Below are 12,853 nucleotides of genomic sequence, written 5' to 3'. Positions count from 1 at the left end.
CATTTAGAATCAAGACACATTTATTCCATATTCTGTCATGTCTACCTGAATCAAGATACGGTTTTTTTCCATATTCTGTCATTTCTACTAGAATCAAGACACATTTATTCCATATTCTGTCATTTCTACCAGATCATTCAACAAACATTAATGTATAAGGCACTGTACTAAGCACTGGGTATGAAAACAACAAAAAGAGAAGGTTCTGTCCACAAAGAGTTTAAAGTGGAGAAGAGTGGAAAAGACTCAGCAGCTAGGATAGAGGGTCCTGGACAGCGTGAGATGACAGATGGCTTCTCAGCTGTCAGGTTCATAGCTGACTGATTGAAGAAAGAGATGGCAGCCATGGAGTGTTCATGCACCATCTTCTCGTGGTCCATGGCAGTGGCGGAAGCGGAGCGGGCCCGGAGCGAGAGTGCGGGCCCCAGGAGGGGCCAGAGCAGAGGCCCGCCCGGGGGCCGCTCCCCAGCACCGACGCCAGCATCATCGTCCTGTTCCTTTGTCCGATGGGCAGCTGCCAGAGCTGAGGACTGAAGTATACGGAGGCTTCCCTTTCTCTTTTTAAATTCTAGATATTAAGCATAGCCTTGGTCAAACACAGTTAATGGTGATGTTTATTTTATTAATAGAATAAGTCCTGAGGCTTTCACAAAATAATTTTGTTCTGCCAAAAATTAAGAATAAAAGTCTTTACGTAAAAGATGTGTGTGGTGGTGGTGGTGGAAGAGAGCTAGTTTTTATATGTAAGACCAAGTTATCAGATCAACATAAACATTAAAGAAAAATTCCTCTTCTTAGTGCTATGTTGAACCATAATGACAACAATAATCAGAAACAAAAATAATTCAATTGTTGACTCTACAAGTATTTACTAGCTGCCCATGTGAATGACACTGTGTGCGACACTATGATAAAAATAGTAATAAAATAAGACAGACCTGCTTCAAGAAGTTCCTAATCTGATTGAAGAACAGTACAACAAGCAGGCAATGACAATCCCATCCAATTAGCACCTACAGCAGAATGGGAATGTAGAGGAGGGACCCCTAGTCAGTGTTTGTCATCCCTTTTCACTTCACACACACACAAAGAAGGATAATATTTCCATGGCCAAAGACCTGAGGCAACCTGGTTGCTAGGCCAGTTGAGGTCCTGCCCTATGGGGTGAAGGCATGAGTAGGAGAGTTTGAGAAGGGCCCTGTTAGACAAGGTCAACCACCCACACATCCCTCTGGCTTCTTACATTAAGTCTAGTAGCTACTGTATTCGACAGTTTAACACAGAACATTTCCATCACCACAGAAACTTCTATTGAATAAAACTATAATCTATAATTCCATTCACTAATTTAAAAATTCTGATATAATACAAAGATTTAGCAATAAATGTAAAAACGCATAACGATGGAATATAATTTAGTAACAAAAGGAATGAACAGCTGATAAATGCTACAACATGGATGAACCTTAATCATGCTAAATCTGAAAAAATCTAGTCACAAAAGACCAAACATTACATGCTTCTATTTATATGAAACATAGACAAAAGGCGAAACTTTAGAGACAAAAAACAGATCCGGATTGTCTAGGGATAGAGACGGGAGGAAAAAAATGACTGCAATGAGGCAGCAGGGATCTTTTTTGGGGTGACAGAAATGTGTTCTAAAACTGGATTGTGGTGATGGCTGCACAACTCTATATATTTATTAAAAATCATTGAATACTTAAAATAGGTAAATGTTATGGTATGTAAATTATACCTCAATAAAGCTGTGAAAACCATAGTACACCAAAAAAAGGAAGCTATTTGTGAAATGGACTTTTCAAAATTTTCCATTTTAGCACCACAAACATATACATATTGCCAGAAATAACGGAACCAAAGTGTCTTCTATAGTAGAATCCAGAGACCCATATAATTCTCTAGTGGCATCTAGTGATATAGGATAAGGCTTTCTTCAAAATGGTTTTATTTCTGAATTTTATACAGTAACAGTATATTAGACAAAAACTATTTGAAATACAAAAAAATCCCTTGTCTCATGACATAAGGAATACTGCAGCAACAAGCACCACTGTTAAGCATGCTTACTACGTACATTCTAGGCACTGTATGTGTGGCTAAGTGCTTGATGGAATTATCTTAGCCTGGTTTTGTTCCATAGTGCTTCACGGCAGAGCAGAAAAATCTCAAATATTTTGAGGAAAAAAAACAAGGTTTTTCATAACCTCAAATATTCTCTTACAAAAGGAGAACAAGAATTTTTTTCCTTTTTGTTATTTTAACAGATTTGACAGTTCAATTGATGAAACAATAAACTAGGTGCAGTTTAAACTGAAAATATCTGAAGCACATGCCCCCTCCAAATAAAAAACTTGTAATAAAAATGCCAAATGATAGCTCAATTGACCTTTCAAAAGATTTTGAAATTGTGGGTGTTACCTAGCACTTTCAGAGTGTTTTCTATACTAATTTTATGATATATAATGTTTTAGGCAATCCTCAGACTGAAATGAAGTACTCTAATAGTCATTATAAAACTTATTTTCTTAGGCTCATGAGTTCAACAAAGACGGAAATAATTTATATGCTATAATACTGCATATTTCAGTTACTTAAAAAAAGAAAATAAAAATGAGTTATCATAGAATTATAAATCCAGGATATTCCGTACCTTAGATTTCAGCTAGTTCAACTCACTCCCAGGTAGTTCATGGCAGAGGAGGAACCCCAAAGGAAAAACCATGATTCCTGGGCCAGAGCTTTTTCTTTGCACCCTTACCTCCTTGGTGTAAAATGTTGCACGCATGCACATGCACACACACACACACACACACACACACACACAGCATTAGTAAAAGAAGCTGTGAATCAGTCTCAGATTTTTGAAAAAACTTAATGGTTTTTAAGACTGAACTGCTGTCCATTGAATGTTCTCAAATACTTATCTAGTCTTTGCTTAGAAGTAAACTAGATTCATAATTCGATGCAACACTATCATTTTTCATGAAAAATATCAATTTTCTTAATGCATAAAGGTTTAAACTCATTGTTTTATGGTGACCATACATTTAAAAAGATCTCAAAAATCAAACAAACAAAAAACAGTTAATAAGAGAAAAAATATATGAAAAGTATGGTGTCAGAATATAAATTTGTTTTTAATATAAAATGAATGAAGCAAATTATCATAAATGTACCAAGAACCAGGCATACTTAAACATATATTGACACCCATGTATACAGTAAATAAGTGTTAATGAAAAGCAGCCAATTATACTCAAAAGATCACAAATCACAAAGGTGATGAGCTGCAAAAAGAAGCCAGTGAACCATTAAGAACCAAGGATTAAGACTGCTCTCAATTATTTACTGTGTTTTGGCAAAAACAAATTTCCCTTCAGTTGGCAGAACACAGAATTTTAAGAGCAACCTTCAGGGAAACATGCTCCAGGGACTTAAAATACATCCTGGCCTGTCCTACATGAAAATAGCATATTGTAATCAAAAGGAAAAAAGAACAGAATAATGAGACCATATGTCTGCTGGCTCTTTATCTTACTGCTCATATTCTAACAGGTGTGAATAACTTATTAGATTGCCAGTGAGCTGGAAGTCTGAAAGATAAATGTGGCCCAAGAATCCCCTCATCTGCTTACCTATAAATTCTCAAAGTGTGAAGAAAGTTAATCTTTTTAAAATAATCCCTAAAAGACTGTTCTGTGTCTGAATCACTATTTAATGACACCAACACCCTGTCATATCGAATATGGAAATAGCCAAAGCTCTGTAATTCATCAGAGAAAAGAAACCTAAAAACACATTCCAATTGATTACATTATTTATAAAGGTAAAACTTTCTTAGATACTGACAATTATTTTAAAAGATAGCAGCAGCCATGCAGAGCCAATTGCTCTAAATGCTTTCCAATGGGGTACTGGCTCTTTCATTTATATTACACATATCTTTCTTAAATTCTAGAAAATTCTCTGCCATGTTTTTCTTTGAAAATTACCTCTTCCCATTTCCCTCTTTTTTTCTTCTTCTGAAATTCCTATTGGGTTATTGAATAATTTTCATTTTACCCTTCATATGTCAACTTCTCTTTCATATTTTCCAGTGCTGTCTCTATGTGCTACATGCAACCTAACTTCCTTTAGTCGTCCTTCTGTTCACAAATTCTTCATTCAGTCCTGTCTAATCACACTTCAGCCCACCCTTGAGGTTTGGGGGGTTTTAATTTGAGAGACTATATTTTTCATTACTAGAAGTTCTGTTTATCCTTTTGAAATCTGCCTGGACTTTTGTAATTCCAATTAACTGAAGTTCTTGGGATCCAGTCCTGCTGCTTGTTATGCCTACTGACTTCACTCCTAAAAGACTTCTTCCACATATGTTATTAAATGTGGGATTGTGACTTTTGGTGAGACTTTATCTGCAAATTCTGTATGGTTCGGATTAGAAGCTGTATTCTTCCAGAATAATGGCTTCTACCAGGTAACCCAGGGAGGCAACCAGCCCAGGACAACTTCACTTCTACCTGTGGGTTCCCAGAAAATGCAAGTTCTGTAAATTTGACCCTCAGGAGGACTCTTTAGGGGAGTAGGCATTCTTATTCCATATAGATTCAAAATCATTTCGCCTGTTATCACATGGCATTAAATTCCATCCACATGCTGATGACTCTCAAATTTCTGTCTCCAAGTCAGACTTCACTCCTGAACTTCAACTCCTATAATCAATTGTCTATTGAACACCTTCCCTTGAATGCCTAATATGCATTCCAAATCTTACCATATTCAAATCTTAATCTAATTCTTGATTTCCCTTCCTTGCTCCTTCCACCCACCCCGCCACCAAACAAACAAACAAACAAACAAACAAACAAACAAACAAAAAAAAGTCAGCAACTCCAGCCTTCCAGCTCAGGCCTAGTGGTGCACATGGCCTCAACTCCCATTCACCACTCCAGATGTGGGGACACTTGGTGATTTCCTTTCTCTGCATTCCAGCACCACTTAACATTGAAAAGATTTACTTATAATATTATATCCGATAGAGAGCAGACGCTTTACCCCATCTGTTTAGATTATCACATTGATTAGGAGTCCTCAGTGTTGGCTTTTCAAATGAGAGCAGGAAAAGGAGGCTACTTTAAATTGCCTACAGTTATCTCTTCATACCAGGTTACTCTTAGGGTCTGTTCCTTTCAACGCAATGCTACTAACAGGGCTCAGAAAAGCATGTAGAAACCACTTCCTGCCCAGGCACAGTGGCTCACGCCTATAATCCCAGCACTTTGGGAGGCCGAGGTGGGCAGATCACTTGAGGTCAGGAATTCGAGACCAGCCAACATGGTGAAACCTCGTCTCTACTAAAAACATAAAAATTAGCCGGGCATGGTGGTGCTCGCCTGTAGTCCCAGCTACTTGGGAGGCTGAGGCACAAGACTCACGTGAACCTGGGAGGTGGAGGTTGCAGTGAGCAAGATCGGGCCACTGCACTACAGCCTGGGTGACAGAGTGAGACTCTGTCTCAAAAAAAAAAAAAAAAAAAAAGAAAAGAAAAGAAACCACTTCCTATTAAGAAACCATGAATGTGGATCTATTTTGGCTTTAGGATAAGGACCCTCACAGACTGATAAACTGCAGATTGGCATTCAAGATCCTTCCAATAATCTATCTGATCTTACAGCCATTATGCCCCCAATGCAGCCAGACCTACCTGCTGTTGCTAAAGTATGTCTCAGTGACATCTTTCTTCCAAGAGTTTGCCCGTGTTTTTCTAGCTGGAATGTCCTTCTCATTTTTTTTAAAAAGCCCATTTATTCTACAAGGACCAGTTCAAATACTACCTCATCTGCAAAGCCTTCTTGGATCCTTGTCATGTACCCTGCTTTTGGCTTACTTTCCCCTCTGCCATTACCTTTACTAACTGACCACTTACAGCACTGCAGTTCTATTCCAATTACGATGTTAGTCATTATGGGAAGCACAAACATGAACAAACTCAGACATATTCCCCACTGAGGGACAGAATTAAGTAACACGTCCAATCAGACTTGGTTGGGTCCATCAAGGACCAGTAATGTTCATTTGGATAACCTCACTGTACCATACCTCCTAACATCCATAGTGGCTCAACCCACAGCAATTTTTCTTGCCTTTCCTTACACCCCAGACTCCCTCAAAGAAGTGAGGCCTTGTCCCAAACTCCCCAGCTCATTTGGCTAGTGTTCTCAAGTAAATACTTGTTAGCCCTCTTCCTGATCCCCACATCTGTCATTAGTGGCAAAAGTGATGCTATGAAAGGCTAGACCTTCTAGAATCACAACACAGCTCTTCCAGACTCTGGTGTCCTGCCCACTGCCTAAACTCTTTTGATACTATTTTACAAGCACTAGACTGGACCACTCAATACCAACATTTGTATGAGTGACATCTGTGCCTACTAAATCACATTAGGATACCCTGGAAGTCCTTGCCAGGGCTAGTCTCTGGAATTAGACAAGTCCTCCCCAGACCATGTTATTCATTCTCTACTTGCACTTCCCTTCTTTCTTTCCTTTTTTAACACTTGATTCACCATTGCTCCAGATGAAGCATAATAATGGCTGTGGGGGACTCATTCAGTCACCTCTAATTTCTCTATTTTTCTGTCTAACAATCCCTAATAGGTACTGTAGACTCATCCTCCTTCCTCCACAATAGTTTAACCTGATACAGAATGAATCAAGCACAGAGAAAGACAGCTACATAGGGTGCTAAAAGAGGCTATCCAGTGGCCAATACCTGGAGGGGAGACTCTACCACCATACATGGCAAAGAAAAAGGGGAAAAGAAAAGGAAAAGAAAGTAGCTGCCAGAAAAACAAAAAGCCCAGCGTCCTTCACATTAACTGTTCCTCTATCCTTCTGTATAAGCACTGTAACATACTCACCTCTTTTATTCATAGTCTTTATTTTCTAAGCACCATATTAGGTACTTAAAATCTGGCAAAATGGTTGCCAGAAACAGTGACATAATACAGCTTTATAGATGGTATTGTATCAAATATTCTCTTAATAATATCAACATTCCAATTCATCTGGTACTAGCTTCTCATCTCAAATTATATCCTGAAAGCACTATGCACAACCTTTAAAAAATATATTAAAAAAATTTATATATAAAAAATAAATTTTGAATTATACAAAAGTGGTAAGGAAAGGCAATGAAGCCACATATACCTTTTACCTCACTTATACAACTGCCAAGCGATTCATGATCGATCTTGTTTCAGTTATACCCCTCCCTACCCTCTCAAACCTCAACCAGGGTTATTCTGAAGCTAATCCCAGAGATACTGTCATTTTATGCGTAAGTATTTCATCTCACATCTCTTATAGGTGAGATTTTTTAAAAAAATAATCAAAATATAACCAAAATATTATTAAACCTTTAAAATTAATAATTCCTATGCTGGGTGCGGTGGCTTATGCCTGTAATCCTAGCACTTTGGGAGGTCGAGGCAGGAGAATCACTTGAGCCCAGGAGTTCAAAACCAGCGTGGGCAACACAGGGAGACCCTGTCTCTAAAAAAATACAAAAAACTAACCAGGCATGGTGGTGCATGCCTGTGGTCCCAGCTACTCAAGAGGCTTAGGTGGGAGAATCACCCTGAGCCCAGGAGGCTGAGGCTGCAGTGAGCAGAGATCACGCCATTATACTCCAGGCTGGGCAACAGAGTGAGACCGTGTCTCAAAAAAAAAAAAAAAAAAATCCTTAATATCATTAAATATCCAGCCAGTTTTCAAATGTCCGCATGTGTTTTATTTGCTTGAATCATAATGAAAATTAGGTCCATACATTGGCACTGGTCTCAAATCTCTTGTATGCTATAGGTTCCCCCACCTTCCTCCCCCGGGCTCTTCCCTACCACCCTGAAATTTATTGGTTGAAGAAACTGGCATATAGAATTCCTCAGTCTAGCTTTTGCTGATATACTTCTCATGGTGTCATTGAACACGTTATATTTTCCCCTGTATTTCCTGGAAAATGATAGAGCTACAGGCTTGAACATATTTGGTTCAATTTTCTGGCAAGACTACTTCACAGTGGGAAACATGTAATATCTGGTTATCTCCCTTTTTGTGATGTTAGCAGCTATTAATGATCACTGGCTATACTATTTTACCAGAGATTGCAAAATGGCAATACAGTGATATTCTATGATTCTTCTATCTTTTAACAACTGCGATATGCTAATAATGAGACACTTCTCATCAATTACTTGGTTACTCAGAGCTACGGTTCATATAGCAGAAGAGGTAGAGAAAAATGCTTGAGTCTTTCCATTTATTACGTTTTCAAAATGAGTTAATTTCTTAGCACCCTCTAAAGCTAACCAATTATTATTAATTTTTTTCCTTTAGTATTACTGTGAACTTAGGATTCAAATATATTTAATGTATTGAAATATATTAAATATATTATCCTTATTATCCTTAGTGATCCTCAAACTATCTCATCTCTGGCTCCTGAGTCCTTTAAGATGCCCTCAGGAGTTTCTGACAGCTTCCTTGCTTTCTGAACTGACAAGATATTAAAAGCTCATCTGCACATCTCCTGCCCTAGGCCTGCAAGTAGCTACTCTCCAAGGAGGCTTCATTTACTTTAGTGGGAACTGATATTTAGAGACTACAGTCTGGGTTCTAGGGGTGCTCACTGCGACTGGATTGGTCCTTGTTTCCAGGCATTGCCAGGGGAAAGAGCTAGAAAATTTACCATCACAGGGTCGTTCCTAACCTTAGAAACTTTTACCTGTTTCTCCTTTAAACTACACTAAAAATCCAAGTTTCCAATGATATTATCTTAACCAGTCATTTGCTTTATCCCATAAAATACACACAAAAGCCTTAGAATAACAATACCAACATAACAAGCATAATATGATTACTCTAATAGTTGAGGATTACACTTTTGGAGATGCTTTATCCTTCAGCTATAATCTATTAGGGCCATATAATCAAACATCTGACATTTGAAATAGTGCCTCTCTGTATGGTTATGTAAGCAAATTGAGAGAGAGAAAAAGAGAGAGAAAAAAATGAATTAGAATCACCTGTCTCGTTTCAATCTTTAGGGCTCTTTTACACTTTAATTTTGTTTTAAAATTGTGCAAGATATGTATATTGTCCCAAAGTCAAAGAGACAAAACAAGATATATTCAGAAGTCCAGCTTCCAGTTTCTCCCCCACACGGTTCCCTCCATTACTCTGTAGATAACCAACTATTGTTTTTAAAGTTTTATTTTATCCTTTCTAATTTCTTAAATATTAGCACTGCCACCTCTTTCTTTGATAAATGATATATACTATACTCACTTGTCTGTATCTTGCTTTTTTCAATGAAGATCACTCCATAGCAGTATAAAGAGATATTCCTCATTCCTTTTTACAGGTGTAGATACAGTAAAAGTTATTCAACAAATCCTGTACTAACCAACATTTGGATTGTTTCCACCTTTTGCTATTTCAAACAGTGCTGTGATAAACAGCCTAGTGTGTGTTTGTGTCTATTCTTATTTTTGCTGGTGTAACACTGAGACAAATCCCTCGAAGTAGAGCTGCTGGGCCAAAGGGTAAACATAAATGTAATTTTTCTAAATAGTGCCAAATTCTCTTCCCTAGTATTTACACCATTTAGCATTTCCTCCAGCAATGTCTGAGAGTCCTGCTTCTTCCCTTCCCTCCACAGCATCATCAAGAGAACAGCTTGTCGAACTTTTTAAGTACTGTCAATATAATCAGTAAGAAATGACATTTCAGTAAAGTGTCTGCATATTTCTTACCAGTTGAAAGGTTAGGCATCTTTTTCTACGTTTAAGAGTCATTTGCAATTATTTTTCTGTAAACCATCTGTTCATGTATCGCCCACTTTCTTGTTGAGTTGACAGTCTTATCGATTTTTTTAGGGATATTAACCCTTTGTGATAGAAATTGCAAATACTCTTGTCCAATTTGTCACTTCTTTTTTTACTTAACTTGTATTTTTAGCCATATAAAAGTTAGTACTTTTACCATCAAATTTTATTTCCCATATTATAATCTGGATTTTGAGTTATAGTTAGGGTGTTTATTCCACTTCCGGGTTCAGAGGAATTCAAGACTTGCATAGTTTCATTTTTATACATTAAGTGTATAATTCATTTGTAATTTATCCTTCACATAACATAAAGAATAAATCTAATATTGTCTTCCTTTATTATATACTTAAATTCCATGTGCAACTGCATCTATTTCTTTATTCTCTACTCAGCTGCACTGGTCTGTCTTTTAAGCACCAATCCCAGAGTTTTAATTAGAAATGCTTAACACTATATTTCAATAATTAGCAGGGCTACAACCCTCCTCCGCTGATCTGCTTTTGAGGGTTTTCCTTATATCCTACTTATTTGTTCTTTTCAATAAAATTTATGATGAACTTGCCTACCTCCCAGAACACACACACACACACACACACACAATCATGATAAAGTTATAAATTAAGGAGAATGTCAAAACTATGATGTTGAAACTAAAAGCTAGGCATAAGGACTAAAAGTTGGGGAAAAAGCCTTAAAATATTTTTTACCATTCTGTGCTTGTGTAAGTACATATGCTGAACCCAGAAAACCTTTGCTGCTTTATCATGGGAAAATTTTATTCAACCAAACTTACATTAACTACCAAAGGAACACAATTTATTTAATTTATATCACATACTGTATAACAGGACAGATTAGGGAAAAAAAAAAAACAACAAAATAACCAAATAACAAAGCACACAGGACATTAGGAAGGTACCTCCTCACCTTCCTTTTTCAGCCATTTCACAATGTTTCCTTCTTCCATTGTAGGAGACAGTGATGGCATTAGTATCTTAATGGGATCACCTGAAATTGAAAAAAAGGAAAGATCAGCCACAACAAATAATGCACCTCATGAGGCATCAATATAAGTTCAAGTAAATTAACGTCAAATTCAATTTGAAAAAGAAGGTATTCCAAAGTCTAAAAGACTCCCAACTGGTAAACTAAGTCTCCAGTAAATTGTATGGAAACATAAAATTCAATTTTTTATAACCACAAAAGTGTTTTTTGGGATATTTTAAACTCTGTTTTCATAATTCCCCAGTGTTCTATGCATCTTCTCAAGCCAGGTGCTTATAAGTCAAAAAAAAAAAGGAGAAAAATTGATTTAGGATTGATTTAGGTTTCACCTCCTCCTTTCCCTTTTGTTTCTGCAAAAAAGATTTACAGGTAAAATGACCAAAGAAAAAGGCAAATAAAACAACAACAACAACAACAACAAAACAGCAACAACAACAAACACACGGTTCTGATGATCGACAACAGAATAATCAAGATCAGACTTTAAGAAACTGGCTGTTTTTATTTTCATCTAATATTATAGTATTCAAGATTCAAAGGTTCCTACTAATAAGTGTGAAAGGAAAAGTTTGCCTTGTCAAGGATGATCAGAATTTAAATGGTTAAATTAACCTCACAGTTTGTTGCATACCACAATTCAACTGGGGATCCAGAGAAGTAGACCTCAAACCAGAATGATCTCCCAATGAAACATAACTACATTTTCCTTAGGTATCGAAAAAGGAAACACTATGTATTTGTCCAGCTGCACTTCCCAATCCACCGTCCAGGGTTACATTCAAGAGCAACATGGCTTTTAGATTACAATTTACTAATAAAATACCATGGTAACAAATACGTCCATCCCCTGTAGTTTTCCATAGACCCTAATCTCTCTTCGGATTACTCAACTTTCCAGACCCAAACAAGCAAAACACTAGCATAGCTAACATATTTAAAATGTGGAAGAACAGGGCTTCTTTTGTCTCCACTGATGTTTTAGGGTTAAAAGCAAGCAAACTGAGCACTAATGTTAAATGAGAATAAATATTTCTCTTGGGAAGCTGAATAACTTGTACTGCATTTTCAAATGGAGATTTCCCATGGCTTCGTGATAAAGGCGCTTCCACCTCTTTGAAGTATTTAAGAGAAAGTTTCTGTACCTCTCCACTTTTCCTTCACTCTGAAGGTCTGGAGAAAGAATGCAAGCATGATTACCTGCCTCACTCTCTTCCTTATTTTAAGAACTTCCTGATTATAGACAACCTGCAGTTTCCTATCAGCTCCTCCATCCACGTGCTAGACACACACGGCGCTGCCTTTCAAAAGCAGCTCCACAGGCCCCACCTCTCTGTGTTCTTGCCATCAGGGCCCACCGGGTATGAGGCAGCAATTCGGATATGTGTGTTTGCTTTGTACACACACAGTCTCCCTCTAAAACAGAAAGTTCAAAGTCTAAAGTGGGGTTGTACTAAGAAGCCCAGTCTTAGAAGGCCACAGATCTAAGTCACATTCTCCAATCCAATGTAACTATCAGCATTTGATCTCTATCTGTCTTACCCTTTCTCTCTCTCAACTGGCACCAAATTCTAAGAAGGCTGGAAAAGTAGAATTATCACTCCTAATGCCCCAAAAATGACACAGCCCAAACCAAAGTCCAAGTCAAACACGCCCACTTCATCAATGAGAAAACCACAATCCAGACTGATTACAGGATGCGAATCTTCATGCTAAACTCTCAAAGCTGTGCTAACTTTACATCTCAATGTTCCTTACAAATATGGATCATCAATTAATTAATGGTTATTGATAGCTTATATTCACTCAGAAATCCAAATATAGCAAACCAGACATATCAGATCCATGTGAGCATTCTTCATATGTCTAATCAAATATCCTTATAAGCCTTTTCCCCACCTTGAACATGCAGAATTCTTGTATTAAAAAACCACTTTTGCCGAG

General features: G+C 37.4%; 1 protein-coding gene across 2 annotated transcripts in view; it reads right to left on the bottom strand.

Moving 5' to 3' along the window:
• The window catches only part of PDHX (pyruvate dehydrogenase complex component X), an 81,135-nt gene that overhangs the window by 55,245 nt on the left and 13,037 nt on the right, over window positions 1-12,853 (bottom strand). For both annotated transcript variants that reach the window (XM_004050934.5, XM_004050936.5), the window contains exon 2: window positions 10,835-10,915. In XM_004050934.5, the coding sequence (XP_004050982.1) occupies window positions 10,835-10,915 (81 nt within the window). The remainder of the gene's footprint in view (window positions 1-10,834; window positions 10,916-12,853) is intronic.

This window comes from Gorilla gorilla, chromosome 9, assembly GCF_029281585.2.
Source record: "Gorilla gorilla gorilla isolate KB3781 chromosome 9, NHGRI_mGorGor1-v2.1_pri, whole genome shotgun sequence".
Taxonomy (NCBI): Eukaryota; Metazoa; Chordata; class Mammalia; order Primates; family Hominidae; genus Gorilla; species Gorilla gorilla.
This window is presented reverse-complemented; position numbering and strand designations above follow the sequence as displayed.